Genomic DNA, 18,117 nt, shown 5'->3' on the forward strand with positions numbered 1-18,117 from the left:
AGAAGCCTGGCTTTTCCGATAAAGATGAAAACTAGAATATTTGAGAGATGCATGCACCCAAAGAAAAAACACTAAAACTGTGTTTTATTAATTAAGGTGCACTCACAAGGCTCCTTAAAAGCATACGAGTTCTATAAATTTATTTTCCCAGCTTAAAAGTTAAAAAGCAAAAGCAGGGTCTATGCTGGTTTTAAGCACCATTCACAATGTGCTGCTGCTGATGATACCAGACCTACTCTCAAGTCTCAACCAGAGCAACAAAAGTAGGCCTCTCTGTGCTCTTCTTCGTGTAGGAGAGTAAGGTCGTATTTGGTGGGTACATCAAGGGTATGTACAAGTATCAAGATTACTACTTGTTTTTAGTTTGGTCGAGTGTAATCTACATGTATGTTTCCAGGGGCGGAACTGTGTAGGAGGCTCCAGTAACCAATTATTTCAACCAAAGACTCAAAACTCTCCAAGTCTCCATACTCCAACCTGAATGCAGGGAACAGGTACGATTTCTTCAAACAAGCACTTTGAAAGTTTGAATTTCATCTTGAAATTGATGGGTTTTGCTTGAAATTGAGTAACTGACTCTGTGTTTTTGATTAAATAGCCTGAAATCTTACTTGGGGAGAGCGAATTAGTGGAAGCCGAACGCTGCAGATCGGAGCTGCGGAAGTGCGGCGAGCCGGCGACTGTGAGCAGACCGGAGGTGCGGAGCGGTGACTGTGAGTCTTCGTTTGAAAATTAATTTTGCTTTGTGGGCTTGTGGCTTGTTTGATTATATGCTGGCTGGTTACGTATTCGTTCTGTGATTTCTGTCTTCATATGAAAGAAGAGACAGCAAGGCTGCAAGGGTCAAAGGGAATTGGTTGGAATGGATGATTATCATATTATGTTTGGTCAATGGTTTGTCTTCATATGCTGGTGCTTGCATGGTTGGATAATTATTATTTTGAGTTTTTTGGTTAAATGTATATATTATGAAATGTGTGTGTGTCAATGTTTCTAGCTTGGAATTAACTAATTTCATGCCTTGTAGTATACGTTGAGACGGACTTCTCTACAAGCGCAAACGGATGGCTAATGCAAGTTGTGAACCTGAAGGAGGAGGTTGTCATGAGGATGAGATTATGGTAGGAAGATTCACTAGTCTTCCAGATCAAGTTGTGCATCACATTGTTTCTTTCCTAGCTATCACTGACCTCACTCGTTTTGGCTGTGTGTCCAAGAAGTGTAGAGAAATTTATCTAACAAGTCCATCCTTGAAGTTTGATGAATTTTCCTCGGCTAATACATCCTCATGTCATAAACGGATGAATTTGTTGAGGTCTTTGGATAAGTTCTTGATTCATCGTGGGGAGAATAAGATACACCAATTTTGTATTCGTTGGGTTCCCCCTGAGAACTTTGACCATGAAACACCATGCTTTTGTGGTTGTAATGAGAAGTCTGGAACGATGGCGTGGATGCAGTATGCAGTAAGGTGTAAAGTGGAAGTGCTTGATCTTGAGATCTCTATATTTGAGAAGGCGATGCCATTAGCATTTCCATTTTTCATCCTTCAGTGTAAATCTTTGAGGTCTCTATCGCTGGACATGAATTGTATGATTCATACACCCTCTTTCGCCGTTTTCTCTAGTCTCAAGTGCTTGGAGCTGAAAAATGTTAGAATATTGGATGAGTCATTTTTCAAATGGATCTCAAATTCCTGCAAATGCATTGAGGAATTAGATCTTGATGATGTCCATGGAATTAGAAATATCAACATTGAGAGCTCTTCTTTGAAATCATTTAAATTTGGGTCTTGCAATCAGACTCGCTTCTGTCATCTTAAAATCTCTGGTGAGAAACTCATATCCATAGTTGTCTACTGGAGTTTTTATTCATCTCTCAACAAATCGTTTAGTCTTTCTGCTCCGAATCTGAAAAGATTCTATTGGTTTGGGAATTTGCTGGATCACTCAAATCTCGGAGAACCGGTATGTTTAGAAGATGTTGGATTTTATACAGAGCCTGAAGACGATGAGACGGACTATATAGAGCATGTTTACACTACACACAAGCGCTTTGTTGTTCTAAATCCAGAGGCCATGAAGGTAAACAAACCCCTGCCATTATATTCTTCTTTCTTTTAGTTTTGTTGAAATAATTGAAAATGAAAATTGAGACATAGGTTCCTTCAATTGCAGGGACTGTATAAGAGAGGAATCATACCACCTCTGTTTCGTAATACTTGTTATTTGTGTATGCATATTGGCAGCTTTGTTAATGACCTAGTCCCATGGATGGTCTTTCTTTTCCGAAGAATGCCTAATTTGTGTACCTTGTACATCAAGTCTACTCCACCTCTATCTGACTGCAATTCTCATCGTGTAAGTCAGAGTTCATTTCTGATCTCTACATTTGTTTTTATTGGTAATTTTGGAAACATTAAAGTGATTGACTTGTTGTCTTCTTGTTTTGCCAGACATGTGGGTACTATATGGAACACTGGAAGCAGCAAAACTTCGGTTTTATACTTGAGCTTAATGAGGTTACCATTGAGCTTTCCAGAGGACTAAATGGAATTGAGTTAGCAAGGTATATGCTCGAGCATGCTCAGAATTTGAAGAAAATGGTCATAGTTTGTTTACCTCTGCAGTCTGGTTTTGTTAAAAGGCTGTTAGATAAAAGTAAGATGATTTCGAATGGCACGGTTGTGTTCAAGGAAAATCGACAAGAGAGAAAGCTGGTTTGATATACTTCATAAATTAGTTATGTTATAATATGAAAACCTTTGTTTCTGTGATTAAATTATGTTGATGGATACATTTTGGAATTCCCTATTTTGATTGAATGAGAGTGTATTATTGTCTTCCATTTTACTGCTATACTGTGTGGTTAGAAATGTAACCAGCATTCTCTTTGGCAAATAGAGTTTTATTGCTCATGTCGTTTGCTCTATGTTTCATCATTGTTAAAAAGCTCAAAAGTTGAAATAAAATGTAAATGTTTGCATAACACTGATACCAATCTTCTGATTAGGAAACAATTGTATCTTTTGGTGTGTTAATTATCAATGTCAAAATGTAAACGCTCCCCCAAACAGAGCACAGGAAACTGAATTTATTTAATCTTCCGATAAACAAAAGGAACATTACGGTAGATTACATGTTTCCTTACATAACCCATTCATGTATAATTGACAGAGAAGAGGGTGTCATTTACTAATCTACATCAAAAATCACTGCATGCATGGACATTTCAAAAGCAGAAGAAAAATTAAAGAAGGTAACAGAAACCAATGGGGGAGGGGGATGCAAAATTTCCATTGTTTTCTGTATAATGCCTGGTTTCTGGTGATCGAATTCTTTCATTTCTCTCTCATTTTCTTGGTTAAGGCGAAAATAGCCCCAATCAGAGCCACAATTACCCCTGAGACTACAATGGTTGTTTTGAGCTTTTGCACCGATTCATTCTTCTCTTTCTTCTTTTCCTTTCTCTTGTTGTCTTCAGCCTCCGCTCGTTGCTTTAAGGATATACAGCACAATATGGTTAGCATTGCCAATGCATATATGTACATAAACTCTCCAAGAGAGGAGAGGTGATACAATGCTATTCTTAATCGATTCCCTAAGAGCTCAAACTTTTGAGCCTTGTGATTGTCATACATGGTATCAGATATCTACTTTCCCAGAGGTCCTGTATGGATCCAACCTTCAACCAAACCCCCACTTATCAGTTCTCATATTTTCCTAAACTGCGTTTTGTTTCCTCTACGCACGAGGAGGTGTTTACTTGATATACATTGGTAATCAATTTTCATTAGTGTACGCTTTTGGATCAATAGCTTTCTAACCACAGATTGAGTTTTTCATGTTACACAATTCAAGTTATTGAGTATTGAATTAAAGGACTAATAGACTTGCTTTTCAGTGCCATGAAACCTCTTCTTGTTTTAGTCATAATCTTTCCTAGTCTTCTATTGTGAAAAATCGAAACAGGGTATGTTGCAAAACAAAAAAGTCACCTTGATCTGCAAGGAGGTAACTTCAGACGCTTTGGGATCCACTTCAACACTCTTCTGTTTGCTTGGATTCAATTCTGCATCTGCATCACCTTCTGGAAATTTTGAAGCTGCCTCCTTCATTTTTGGGCTTGCCATTTTGAAACTGCAGAGGGAAATTTGCCTTCAAGTTAGAAGAGTTCTTTCTTGGTATAGGGGGTGTGAGAGAAGATAAGAAACAAAAAGAGAGAAAAATTACAAGGCTTGTCACAAGGCACGTGTCAGTAATTTAGAACCTGGAGCTGCAACGGTTGTTATATATTTCTGGGTCTGAATTGCACTCTTGTCATCAACTGCCCGAGAAAATTATTCGGTGACTTTTTCTTTAGGCCTAACCATCCATAATTAGTTTTCTCAAAAAAAAAAAAAAAAATCCATAATTAGAAGGTGAAGGACTAGAGAGATCTCTAACCCCATATCTTTATTTCTTACAACAAATCTACGTTCCAACAACTTTTCTGATACACAAGCTAAAACTGAAGCTAAAAGTCCATAATTTCAGATCGAAGTAACAATTAGCCCAAGAATTGTTAACTGTATTTGTCATTAATACAGAAATAGATTACGTACAGGCAGTAAGCAACTCAATATACAATATCTGATTACACTGACTATTGCAGGAAAATCGATTTGACAATAGTACTGCAATCATGAATATAATGCAGTAAAATTGTAAGCAAATCCAGAGCTCACAGCTCATTGGCCTGGATTCTCCCTTCCTGTGCTCTCTCAGTTCCTGGCCCCGAAACCACGAGGACTGGGCCTCGATGCCGAGTCACCAAACTGCCTCCTTGGTTCAGATCGTCGCTTACGCCTTGCAGTACCGGCAGGAGCCTGATGCAGGCAGACTCTTAAACAATGAAAAATTTATAAAGGCAACCAATGTAGTTGTGATAGTTAAACATAACCACGGCAAAACTATAAGGAAAATAAGGCACCTTCTGATCAACTTTGAGGGCTTCTTCAAGATTGTTCAGTCCAGGTATAGATCCACCGCCTTCCATTGCACCCATTAGATTCTTCATACGAACTCGCATTTGGAACAGTTGAGCAACAAGTTGGCTCACCTAAGATTCACATTATTAAGAACATAAGGTCTAAAATAACATCAAAATTATCTTTTCTCTTTTAATGAATACAACCCTTCTTTTCAGGGATATGTCAAACATCAGGTAGCTACTGTACATACCTGCTGCTCTGTTTTCCCAGACTCTTGAGCAATTCTTTTTCTCCTAATGGGAGATTCGGCCAACAATTCTGGCTTCTCCCTTTCCTCTGCAATCAAAGACAGGAATCAGAAATCTAGTATAAGCCAGAATGCACCAGGAAGCAGCTTTAAGTATCATCACTAAATTGTAGTTTCGACAAGTCAAGGTGAACCAACAGACCAGGTGTCATTGCTTCAATCATAGATTCCATTATCACTAAACTCTTTTCTGCCTCTCGAATTTGTGCAGGAGTAACCTGATTACATAAGCATACTAATGAGTGCAAATAATGAAACACCACCAAAAAGAACCTGTTGGATATTAGCCACTATCAGATCTGAGGTTCATAAAGTAAACTAGAGAACAGCAACCACAAGACTGGTCTTTAAAGCACCCTTCAGGTACACCCAACATTCATAAAAGCCAGAGCAGAGGGAAAAATTGGAAAACAAGCTCCCGTACCTTCCCCATACCAGGGATCATTCCAAGAACCCGAGTCATGGAACCCATACGTGCAACAGCACGAGTTTGTTTTAGGAAATCATTGAAGTCAAACTTTGTACTCATAATCTTCTTTTGCAATTCTTCAGCATCTTCTTGGCGCATCTATATTTTGACAATTCAATTATAACTATGTTCAACATCATGAAAACTTATTGTTACCCCAATATAAAAGAATTTTAAAAAATAAAATAAGTAAAGGATGACAAGAAAATACTTACAACTTCTTGTGCCTTCTCGACAAATGAGAGAACGTCTCCCATTCCCAATATGCGTCCTGCCATACGATCGGGGTAAAAAGGTTCAAGGTCCTCCATCCGCTCTCCTCGGCCAACAAGCTTGATTGGCTTTCCTGATACCTGTCATTATTATGAAAAAAATTTACATGAACATAGTCTCAGCAGTGTAACTAGCAAGTAAAGACACTTCAATAGTTAAATGAAATTCATTAAGAAAGAGAACTGCCACCAAGAAACATGCCATTGTTGTAGTCAAATCTTCAACTATTTGAATTTAGACAGTAACAACACAATTCCGACTACTAAATTCACAATAATGCAATTACTTGAATTTATAAAGCAAGCCCAGATGAAGTTTCCAAATTAGAGTAGCTGAACCACTTTAATGGAGCAAATTTTGATTGGCATGTCAAAATGCAATACTACATACTCTGAATGCTAAAGAGGAATGCAACTGTCCTATGACTTCTATCTCATATAAGTACTTTTACACTCCATGAATAATCTCCAGATTAAAATTTGGGGAGAGATTTTGGCACTCCAGTTTAACTACTTAAAAGTGGAGTAACAGAGGTAACATATGTGAAGAGTTAAGTGCTCAAATCACTCCCCTTAAATCTACAGAAAAACCATCCCATGTTAAGATCTCAGGGAAAGAGATAGTTTACTATTTCTAGAGAAATAAGATCTTACTGTAGCTTTTAAAAAAAAAAAAAAAACACTTATTGTCGGCACAGATTGCTTCTTCTGATAGACACAGCTTGCTTGTCACTATATGTTTTGGCCTCACATTCTTATAAAAATGAAATCGTGGGATGAAGACGTAAATGGAGCAGAAGTCGCAGAAAGATACTATGAACAAAAAGTAAGGCAACGAGCAAACCTCTTTAACACTCAAAGCTGCTCCACCTCTAGAATCTCCATCCAGCTTTGTTAATATAGCGCCAGTAATCCCAATCTCTACATTGAATGTCGTGACCAGGGCTGTAAACACAAAGGAGATAAGTCGGCCTACTTCTAGGAATATATACATGAATTGTTCGTAGCATGGTAAATTTACAGTTTTGAAACATAATTGGAATTGGTTGCATCTTTGGACACATGGATATTATCAAATCGCATGCGAATTGGTAACAACATGATGAGTATAGCCAGGAAACTCATAATTCAATCTGGTGCATATGAATTTGCTTCTTTATCTCAAACATTAGATAGAGCAACCAATTTCCTATTTAAGACTTTTATGTGTTCATGACATTGCAGATGATCAATCACATTTTCTTCTATAAATCAATAAAGAGGGATCCCAATTAAACAACCTATTATAACATAATAAGACATGATAATTTTGCTTTCGTGTCTAATTCTGCGGAAACTGAGAACCAACGAAACATAAATATAATATGCGTAACTGGAAGTGATTAAACTATAAATGTTAAACCCACAAAAGATTAACTGTTAAGTGTGAATACCTGCAGCTTCCTGGCCAGTCATTGCATCCACAACGAGTAAAGTTTCTGTGGGGTTCAATTCCCGCTTTACTTCTTTCAACTCATCCATCAGTACTTTGTCTATCTGTTAAAAAATTGAAAACAATAAAACCTCCAGCCCAAATAAGAAGGCGCAGAAGTGAACGTTCTCATTGCATCATCTAGGAACTGCCTGATAATTATATATTTCGAATAATTACCTGAAGCCTTCCAGCAGTATCCATTATTACTACATCTATGTTCTTCTTTTTGGCCTCCTCTAAACCTTGCCTAGCTATTTGTGAAGGTTTGGTGTCAGTCCCTGCTGTATATACAGGCACTTTTACCTGTTACAGGCTATATCATGAACATAAGAATGAACGGATACCTAACAATTAAAGGACATAAGAATGAACAGAGATTTACAGTCTGAGATTTTGTTGACAATCAGAATGCCATACCTGTTCACCCAAAATAACAAGTTGGTCAATAGCAGCAGGTCTGTACACATCACCAGCAACCAGCATACAACTCTTCCCCTGTGATTGACGTGTGTCATGGTATCAATAAAAGGAACCCATAAAAAAAAAAAAGGAGAGAAAAACTATAACGCATGTAACCATGAAACGAAAGGGATGCTTGTGGGAAAATGCACCTGTTTCTTAAGGTAATATGCCAATTTGGCACATACTGTCGTCTTCCCAACTCCTTGTAAACCAGCCAATAAAATAACACTGGGACTGGATTTTGCAAAAGCAAGTTCAGATACCTCCCCTCCCATCAGTTTCACTAGCTCATCACGCACAATCTAAAAGAAGCAACAGTGGACTGTCATAATTCATTAGAAGTCAACACTCAACAGTGACCACCTTGATTTTCTTGACAAAAGAATTCATTTATCATCTGAAAAAAACTGATCTAAGCTCTTTAACCATTCTTTGTCATAAGCACAAAAAATTGTTGATTAGGCAACTTATCTACTTTCTATTTCTTAGTCACTCAGAAATTGATTCTCAATCCTATGGATATCAAGCAAACAGAATTAAAGTTCAAACGTGTCATTTATTTGTTTCAACTGTACAACATAAAAGAGATTCCAATGCAATTAAAATAAGGTAATCTACACTTAAACAAAGATAGAAACTTTTCTCACTTGGCCAATTTAAAATGAGCAAGACAATGCTACCATGCTATAGTCTGTGAAGTTACCTTAACCAATTGCTGATCCGGTTTGACTCCGCGAATAACCCCAACACCAACAGCCTGGTCACTGACAGCTTGCACAAACCTTCTTACAACAGGAAGGCTTACCTATCAACACAGAACAAAATCGAACTAAAGCATCTTGCCTCGGACACATAGAAACTCAAAATCCGAAATACAACTCACATCAGCTTCCAAAAGAGCCCTCCTTATTTCCCTCATTGGCTCCACAATATTTTCCTTGGTCAAAACCTCTGCAGCACAAACACAGTAAAAAGGTAAAAACCAATTTATACACTAGCAAAATTCGACAAAGATATTGAAGAATACAAGAGATACAAATCGAACCTTCGCCTTTGAGCTTGTTCCAAGCGGATTCGAGGCCACTGGTCAATTGGCCAAACATTTCAGCTCTCACAATGCCACGCAACTCTTTTCTACCAGTGGTAACTTTCTTGGCATTTACCCAACCCCATATCTCTCTCTAAACACAGTTGAGAAAACAGAGTTTAAATTTTCGACAAGAGCAAAAGTGAAAGCGCCATTACTTAGCTGAAGGGTTTGGGACTTACAGTGAACAAGCTTCTAGAAGAGAGCCGAGTAGGAGAGCGTGAAGCAGTCCACGAAGAGCCCAGTTTGGCCGTCGGAATCCTCTTTGAATCGGAGAAGGTTCTGTTCGTGGTCGTCGTGGAGAAATGGCGGGAAGAAACGGTCGGGAAATGTACGGCCTCCATCGCCGTTAAGTTGATGATGGGTTGCTCTATCCTCTTTTTATCCGCTTTGTTTGATTGCTTAAATAGTTCGCGCCCCACCGAAATCTCGTAGACCCTCCAGAAATCACGTGCCCTCTCTAATCTATCACGTTCGGCGAGGCGACCTGCTTTTTTTTTTTTTTTTTTTGGAGAAAATGGTCGGCTGCTTTTAAGACATGATTAATAATGAAAATGTCGAATATAATTAAGAGGGAAACATGTAGCCTAAACCTCAAGATACAATAAGTATCCAGATGACGACCCGAAAAATAATAAGAATATCTACTAATTACACGTTCACAAGAAAAGTTGAGCCAATTTTAAGTGAGTGGTTCAGCGGTTATGCCTACATTTTAAGAAATGATCAAAAACATTCGCCTTGCTTTCATCAATTGAAAGCGTGCAATTCAAAATGGTAATGATTGCTTAACTTGTTCCATTACACAAAATGATCGCAGGGAATAAGAAGAACTTGAACTTAAGACTTATTGTTTTTATTATTTGAAAATTATGTCAATGATTTACATTACTTTTTCTCAGGCTACAATCCAACTCAGATAGCGATTAGCGACGAGCACTACATGAATTTACACTAAATACTTGATTAATTTATAACCATAACAAACAAAATTTATAACTTATGTAGTCCTTAATAAGAAGGGAAAATCGTCCAAACAGTGTCTGAACTTTTCCAGACTATTAATTTTCATACCTATACTTTGAAAAACATCAAAATGGTACCTGACGATTTAAGCCCGACCTAATTTCCATACCTAACAACAGTAAAAACGTTAACTCCGTTAACTTTTGAAGGATATTTTCGTCATTTTACTATTCATCTTCTCCAAACCAGACAAATATAAAGAGAAATAAAAAAAAATGAGCTTGCCATGGTTCGAACTCGGGCAGATTAATTCACTACTCAGTATCTCAGCCACTGGGTCAACAATTGTTGGCATTTAATCATTCTCTTTTTTCAATCAATATGTCATAAATTAAACCTGACGATTAACTCAACACAATTAACTCCAGATCACCCCACCACGCTCAAACCATATCAAATCCAGAGTGTGCCCGATCTATCCCTAGCGCAGCTCCTATAGAACCACCTCGCCGGAATCCGAACCACCTCGCCGCCGGTTAATGGGTTCTCTCCAAAACCAGTGAGACAACCACAATGAGGAAGAAGAGCAAAGCAACAGTCAAGGCAAAGAACCAGACCAACCCTCCGCCGTCAGAGAATCAAGTCTCCGGCACAGGGATCTTTAGGGCTTCGAAATGCAGCAGCAGCCAGAGGACGAGGACGAGGACAAGGACAATTTAATCAAGAATATGGTCTCTCTAATTCTCTCTCTCTGACCGGAGGTGTGTGGATTGACGTATTCGTGAAGCAGTGGAGCTGGGATTGTTGGGTTGGGAAGAAGAAGAAGAAGAGTGGTGGAGTCGGGTTTGGGCTTTGCAAGCTGAGATTGGTGCTCCGGCCACTGGATTCAGGGCTTCACGAGCTTTGCAGTGTTGATGGTGATGCCATGCGCGCGCTCCTCCAGCGCGGCGCCGATCTCGTCGTACTTCTTGCTTTTGTGAGGGATTATGGTGCTTCTGGGTCCAACTTGGATTTTGTAAACTTTTGGGTGTGGTTAGATCAATGAAGAGTTTTGGGTTTTTTTTGAAGAATCCAATTGTCAAGGATTTGTTATTGTTGTTGATTTATGGTGTTGGAAAGAACTGGTTTTGGATCGAAGAGTTGAAATGGACGTACATGTGTTCCTTCTCCAATTAATGGTAAGAAACTTTGTGGCTGGAGATCTAGAATGAAGGAGGAGGAGAGAGAGATACTTTCAGAGACTGCAAAACACGAGAAGGAAGATGACAGAATGGTCAAAGAGAAAGTGTTTTTAAACTAAATGATATACATATATATACAATTTTTGGTTGCCTCATGCTAATACCATGCAGGTATTCTGGTGGTTGGGGCTTTGGTTTGCATATATGTGGGATGGGTTCGAGTCTCCGCAACCTCAAAATCTTGAGATTATTTTAGATTTTCATTGTATTTAAAATTGATTTACTGTACCAAAATACATGAAGTACCGATTTTACCCCTCAAAAGTTAAAGGAGTTAACGTTTTTACTGTTGTTAGGTATGGAAATTGGGTCGGGTTTAAATCGTCAGGTACCATTTGATGTTTTTCAAAGTATAGGTATGAAAATTAATAGTCTGGAAAAGTTCAGACACTGTTTGGACGATTTTCCCTAATAAGAAATACACTACACGTGTGCCTATAATATTTGGCGATGCAGCTATTATTCATATGAGTTTTACTTCGATCTCATGTTGAGCTTGAATGAAGTGCCACCAAAGATGCATAAGCACCATCAGTGATCTTCATTAGAAAATCATGGCTACCCTTCTCAGCAATCACGCCGTTCTTGACCACAGCAATTATGTCTGCCCCTTTGATCGTGGTAAGGCGGTGCGCAACGACAACGGTTGTTCTATTCACCATCACTCTATCCAAAGCATCTTGTACTATGCGTTCCGACTCTGCATCCAGTGCACTTGTAGCTTCGTCGAGCAAAAGAATTTTCGGGTCCTTTAGAATAGCCCTTGCAATGGCTATTCTTTGCTTCTGCCCTCCAGATAATTGAACCCCTCGTTCCCCAACTGAGGTGTCATAGCCTTGTGGCAATGAAGAAATGAAGTTGTGAGCATTTGATGCTTTTGTGGCTGCAATGATCTGTTCTTCAGTTACATGTCCTCGCTTGCCATAAGCAATATTGGTCCGAATGGATTCGTTAAAGAGAATTGGTTCTTGACCAACCAAACCTATTTGTTGCCTCAGCCAGTTTATCTTGAACCTATTGATTTCCACTCCATCTAATAGTACACGACCTGAGTCGGGGTCATAGAATCTCTCTATGAGGCCAATCACTGTCGACTTCCCACTACCACTCTCTCCAACCAAAGCAACAGTCTGTGTAGATAGAATATTAATTAAGCTAAGCATTAAGCAATAAAATTTACAAACATAAACTGAGTGTTGATTTGTAATTACCTTTCCAGAGGGGATATTCAAGCAAACGTCTCTAAATATCTGCACATCCGACCTTGTGGGATATTTGAAGCTGACATGTTCGAGATCAATTTTTCCACTTATGCTCGGTAGTGTTAAGCCTGCATCGCTGCTCGAGTCGATCTTAGGCTTACTGTCAAGAATCTTGAATATTGAAGCTGCTGAGTCCTTTGCTTTGTTGGAGTCAGGAGCCATACCACTAGATTCTGAAACTCCTACTGCTGAGATTGTCAAAGCAAAGAACACCTGAAAAATAATATAGAATTAGAGAAAAAAAAATTTAAAAAAAAAAACCTGTGCACCCAGGTTTTAGCTAGATTAATCTAGCTAGATTAACCTGTGCATCGAGTACTTTAGCTAGATTAACCTGTGCATCGAGTACTTTAGCTAGATTAATCTAGCTAGATTAATCTCCAAATGATTTTAGGACTACCTAGCTAGATTAATCTAGACTAATCATGGTAGCTAGTGTAGAAAGGTTAGAAATCTTACCATGAATACTTGTTCAAATTTAGCTTGCCCATTTTTTACAAGAATAGCTCCAATGTAGAAAATTAATGCATTGGTGCAGAACATTACGAAGAAAGAGAAGCCAAAACCTACACCACTCACTACTCCTAACCGTACTCCTTGCTTCATGGGACCTTCACACTTCTTCTCATAAGCATCCATCACCTTCTTTTCAGAACAAAATGATGCAACAGTTCGAATGCTACCAATTGCATCATTTGCCACTTGGCTAGCTTCTTCGTACATAACCTGTATGCAATGTTGAAAACATTAGCAACAAATACAATTTGCAATATAAATAACTCGTGGGGAAAGAGTCGACTCACCTTAGCATCTCCACTAAACCCTTTAAGAAATTTTGTTTGAAGTACTCCTTGCATAATCAATAATGGCGACACGCCTAAAATTAGAAGTGCTAGTTTCCAGTTAGCTGTGAAACCTATAACCAACCCTGCTATGACAGTTGCTATATTTTGTGCAATTAAGGCTAAGCCGTCACCAACAAGAGCCTTCACGGTTGAAGCATCAGAAGACAACCTTGCACCAATGGCACCACTGAAAGTACAAAATATATAGGGAATTCAAAGCTCATTATGTTATTTCAATTAAAACATATAGAGAATTCAAAGCTCATTATATTATTGTTTGTTTAACCCACCTTGAATTTGCGGGATCATCAAACCAACTAATTTCTTGGTGCACCACCTTTTGAAATGTCAAGGAACGAATTTTCTGTATCAATTTTCCACCTGCAACTCCAAAGAAGAAATTCTGCACCGGAACGACAACCAGCCCAAGGCAACCCATCCCTACATACACTCCAGCCCATGTTTTCGAGTCTTCTCGTAGCACACTATGTGGTTCATAGAACATTTTAATGGCTTTTGAGAGTAGTAAGCCGAATACAGGAAAAATTACTCCATGACCAGCTGCAGCAATGGCTCCAATAAGCAAAATTGGAAGCTCATTTTTGTTCATCATGGCCAACCTTTTGATGGAAACTGCTTTACGCTCTTCGGGATCAACCTTAGTTTTTTCAAGGCTCTCCCCATCAACTACTTCAGTCACTTGGCAATTAACCAGAGCAGGAGTGCCAAAGCTGCTAATTGTGGTGGACAGCCGGCCACCTGATGAACCTCTGCTTAAAGATGCCCCTGCTGATAATCTCTGGCTCCCAGAGCTAAGCATGGTCTTATCTATATCTAAACCATTATCTAGACCGGTTGATTCTGCATCTTTTTCTTTAGCTCCTTCCTGTAGGCGAAGTAGTTGGCTATAAGCTCCTTCTGGATCTTTGGTCAATTCGTCGTGAGTTCCTACATATCAAACCAATAATAATGTTACTTGGGGAACACGTAGTGTAGATTGGGATTGATAGACTACAAATGGTTTGGTCTTACCTTTTTCTACAATTTTCCCTTTATGAACCACTGCTATTGCATCAGCATTTCTTATCGTTGTCAAGCGATGAGCAACAACTATAGTTGTCCTATTTGACATTAATCTGACAAGTGCATCTTGAACTATTCGTTCGGACTCAGTATCTAGAGCGCTTGTTGCTTCGTCGAGAAGCAGAATTCTTGGGTTCTTCAAAATGGCTCTAGCAATTGCAATTCTTTGCTTTTGTCCACCCGATAATGATGTTCCACCTACCATTGTGTCAAGCCCCTATCAAAATAAACATGTTAGTCTCTCTTACATAGCACAAGTCCTCACATATTACCTAATGGTTGCTGCAGCAGAACAAATAAATTTACCTTAGGCAGTTTATCAATGAACTTTGCTGCATTTGCAAGCTCTAGGGCTCTTCTAATCTCCTCTTCGGTTGCATTTTCTTTCCCATATGCTATGTTCTGCCTTATTGTTGTTGTAAAAAGATTTGGCTCTTGACTTACAAGCCCAATCCTCTCCCTTATTGATCTGAGATGCAACTTCTTCAAATCGACTCCATCTATAAACACTTCACCAGCTTCTGGATCATAAAACCTCTCTACCAAGCCTATTACTGTTGACTTCCCACTTCCACTCTGCCCAACCAAAGCAGTCGTTGTGCCGCTCGGAACATGCAACGAGAATCCAGCAAAGATCTGCACATCTGGCCTAGCAGGATACCTGAAATACACATCTTTAAGTTCGACCTCTCCTTTAACATCTTCCAATACAACTCCAGTAGTATCATAAGGATCAATTGTTGGTGTTCGCTTGATGGTCTCAAGCATTTTATATGCAGCAGCTTTTCCTGTTGTAAATGCATTAAGAGACGGTGATGTCTGTCCTAGTGCCCTAGTACAACCAAACAAGTAAGTATTAGCATAGTTCTAAAGAAAAGCATCAAAATTATCCCCCAAAATGTAGATTATGAAGTACCGATAAACTTACATTCCACCACTCATCATTGCAAATAGAACATTGATGACTTGGCCCCCATTGTAGCCTTTCTCAATGATCATTTTTGATCCATACCATATTGCAAGTCCATAAGTGCCAAAGACAATAAGCATGAATGTACCAAGTCCAACCCCTGTGGCTAGTCCTTGTTGAACCGTGTTATTGTACGCAATTTTCAGCTTCTGGTTGTATTTATCTATCGCTTCCTTCTCTCCGGTAAAAGATGCAACCTAGAATGCACAAATGTAATTATAATGTAGTTAGCATTATACTCTGATAATTAAGATAAAGATATCGTACATCAAGGTCTAGCTAACAAACTTACTGTTCTGATGGCTCCAACAGTTTGTTCTACTATAGTGCCAGCTTCTGCATAAGCACGCTGCCCGCGTGTTGACATTTTAGAAACGACAATGGACATGACTCCTCCAGCAATAACAATTGCAGGAATACAGGACAGCAAAACCAAGGTGAGAAGCCATCCTTTGAGAAAAGCAATTACAAAACCGCCAAGAAAAGTTGAAAGGAGCTGTATGAACTTCCCCACCTGCATATATCATAAATCAACAGAATATGATCCCTAAGAACCAACAATTGCAACTAGCTGTGCATAATACCATGCTACGATAATTATTTATCTTGTAAAGTAGCTAAAGAAATTAGCTACGTACCTTTTCGCCCATGGCATTTTGAATGAGAATGGTGTCCCCCGACATTCTCCCAATGATCTCTCCGGTGTTAGCTTGAGTATCGAAAAATCCAATATCCTGTCTTAGTATTGTTTTCAAGTACAAGCCTCGAATTCGAGTGGCTTGTCTTTCCCCAGTCACCATCCAACATGAGACCTCTGCACGTATATGTAATATTGTTTCCATTAACCAATATATTGGTAAAACATTACTGGTTTCAAACTTAGTTGAATTGATGGAACATAATCAAAAGTCAACTCCACAAACTAAACACTTACGCAAAAATGCAGCAAGGCCTGTACCAATAGCCAAGTACAAAAACTTTAGAGACACCTGAAATATATATAGGAAGTAGGAATTAGTTAATTAAATTAGAAATGATCCAGTACATAATTTCGACATATGATAGAACGTTCATAATATATGCATGGCATAGTGCGGAATCAAAATTATTTTAATAAATATATTCAAGAAGAAAAACAATTTTTTTTTTAAAATATCATGCACATTGAGGAAATAGACAAACTCATATCGCCAATAGAAGGGAAATTGGTGCCATCCGACTCCCTTAAGATATATTTTCGTTTGATGATAAAAAGTGACTCATATTATAAGCATTTGGATTTATCTAGGTTTATGCTTCGTTAAGAATTAACCCATTAATTAATGCCCCCATTAGGTTGTTGAAACATACAACTCAAAAAACAAAACCCAATCAAAGAAACACATCTTTAGAATATCCGTACTTAATCACATTTTATCTAAAAAAGATGAAGGTTACCATTAATCTATGCTCTTCCTACGAATCATAATAAGAAAATAAAGGTAATGTTGTGTTGTAATGGAGGTGCATTTGTATTATAGTGCAGGTTATGTACGTACTTGAGAAACAGTAGGGACAATATGAGCTGGGTCGGTAGCTCCAAAAGTATTGATAAGACCACCGAAGACCAGCGTCATGAGTGGCTGTGATAGCCCATTTCCAATCGCACTTAGACTTCCGATGATCATCAACGTGATGTCGTATTGGTCAGCGAACATAAACAGCTTGTAAAATGGAACACTCTGCTTGTCTTGATCACTTGCTTTTTTCTTATTCATTGTCATCTCTCCTCCTCGTTCCATGGCTGAAGAATCTTTTCAGGTTGTGAATTGATGATGATGATCATCATCGTCTTTTTATATTAAAAAGATACATTTTTTGTTTTTTTTTTTTTTTTGGTTACAGATTTTTTGTTTTTAAGTTAGTTGCAACTATTCAGTTATTTGTTACTAATTCGTCAGAACTCTAGAGGTAGGCGAGGTGCTAGTTATTCACTTTCGCTCTGGCTCTACTATTTTGGTGTTTTGTATTTGACTTCCTCTCTGGCACTTTTAGAGATCAATAAACTGATTCTTGTTCAGGTAGAAGTAAAACCGTTCGGGTTAATTTAGGATTTAAGAGTATAATGCATGTATTCAGCTTCCATTCTACAAAATTGCTATTTATATATTAACCATGTCTTGCGTTAAAATTTTAGCAATATTTTTCATATGCAGGAAAAAAAGAGGCGGTTCCCTTACTTTTAAAGGGCTTTCTACAACAATCTCCCATAAAAAAAGGTTAACGGGATGCAGTCCTTGAAATTAAAATTATCAGTACGCTATAATATTGTCTAATAATTTGAGTGCAAAAACTCCTGCGGTTTGTTGGCACTCCATAAATATTCAATAAGCTAGGAGGAAGTATGTCAAAGATTTCTTATAAACAATATCTTTTTAATTTCATTTCAAGTCGCTTGGGCAATTAGCAAAAATGCATAGTTTCAAAATATTGTTAACTTACTTTAGTCTCACCCTTACATATGTCAAAAAGGTGGTGTTTCACCCTTTCCAGCTAATTCTCTCCCAAAACTGACCAAATCCTTCCCTATGGACAAAATTGTAACCCAAATCCGGCCATATATATATAGCTCATCACCAATTATAATATAAAGATTTAAGATTTTTTTTTTTTAAAAAAGAGTTTGGAACCCAGTCTAGCTGGGATGCTCAGTCCCACGCCCGATTTC

General features: G+C 38.3%; 4 protein-coding genes across 11 annotated transcripts; 1 reads left to right on the forward strand and 3 right to left on the reverse strand.

Annotated features, from left to right (window-relative positions):
* Positions 1–2,852, forward strand: LOC133721238 (F-box/LRR-repeat protein At2g42720-like). 8 transcript variants are annotated; one of them, XM_062147800.1, is made up of 6 exons: positions 1–494; positions 599–894; positions 1,028–1,121; positions 1,221–2,084; positions 2,178–2,360; positions 2,456–2,852. In XM_062147800.1, the coding sequence occupies exons 3-6, from the start codon at positions 1,065–1,067 to the stop codon at positions 2,723–2,725; spliced, it is 1,374 nt and encodes a 457-aa protein (XP_062003784.1). In that variant the 5' UTR covers positions 1–494; positions 599–894; positions 1,028–1,064; the 3' UTR covers positions 2,726–2,852. The 8 variants fall into 8 exon arrangements, with proteins under 8 accessions (XP_062003784.1, XP_062003783.1, XP_062003785.1 ...); XM_062147799.1 differs by having other exon boundaries at positions 599–713; XM_062147801.1 differs by having other exon boundaries at positions 599–697.
* A 203-nt stretch (positions 2,853–3,055) lies between these two features.
* On the reverse strand, positions 3,056–4,185 carry LOC133723693 (uncharacterized). The gene is made up of 2 exons (XM_062150568.1): positions 3,998–4,185; positions 3,056–3,496 (listed from the first exon to the last, which is right to left on the reverse strand). The coding sequence occupies exons 1-2, from the start codon at positions 4,130–4,132 to the stop codon at positions 3,341–3,343; spliced, it is 291 nt and encodes a 96-aa protein (XP_062006552.1). The 5' UTR covers positions 4,133–4,185; the 3' UTR covers positions 3,056–3,340.
* A 319-nt stretch (positions 4,186–4,504) lies between these two features.
* LOC133721020 (signal recognition particle subunit SRP54, chloroplastic) lies at positions 4,505–9,430 on the reverse strand. The gene is made up of 15 exons (XM_062147524.1): positions 9,226–9,430; positions 9,002–9,137; positions 8,840–8,907; positions 8,660–8,761; positions 8,106–8,258; positions 7,912–7,989; positions 7,672–7,797; positions 7,454–7,556; positions 6,865–6,965; positions 5,964–6,101; positions 5,704–5,847; positions 5,422–5,497; positions 5,223–5,308; positions 4,972–5,100; positions 4,505–4,867 (listed from the first exon to the last, which is right to left on the reverse strand). Exons 1-15 carry the CDS (start codon positions 9,385–9,387, stop codon positions 4,763–4,765), a joined length of 1,707 nt encoding a protein of 568 aa, XP_062003508.1. The 5' UTR covers positions 9,388–9,430; the 3' UTR covers positions 4,505–4,762.
* A 2,171-nt stretch (positions 9,431–11,601) lies between these two features.
* On the reverse strand, positions 11,602–17,122 carry LOC133722074 (ABC transporter B family member 9-like). Its single transcript, XM_062148890.1, has 12 exons — positions 16,949–17,122; positions 16,345–16,399; positions 16,049–16,224; positions 15,703–15,924; positions 15,369–15,607; positions 14,747–15,272; positions 14,390–14,657; positions 13,648–14,305; positions 13,312–13,544; positions 12,972–13,222; positions 12,462–12,725; positions 11,602–12,380 (listed from the first exon to the last, which is right to left on the reverse strand). Exons 1-12 carry the CDS (start codon positions 17,105–17,107, stop codon positions 11,736–11,738), a joined length of 3,696 nt encoding a protein of 1,231 aa, XP_062004874.1. The 5' UTR covers positions 17,108–17,122; the 3' UTR covers positions 11,602–11,735.
* Positions 17,123–18,117: the final 995 nt, after the last annotated feature.

Source organism: Rosa rugosa, chromosome 7 (genome assembly GCF_958449725.1).
Source record: "Rosa rugosa chromosome 7, drRosRugo1.1, whole genome shotgun sequence".
In the NCBI taxonomy this organism is placed as follows: domain Eukaryota; kingdom Viridiplantae; phylum Streptophyta; class Magnoliopsida; order Rosales; family Rosaceae; genus Rosa; species Rosa rugosa.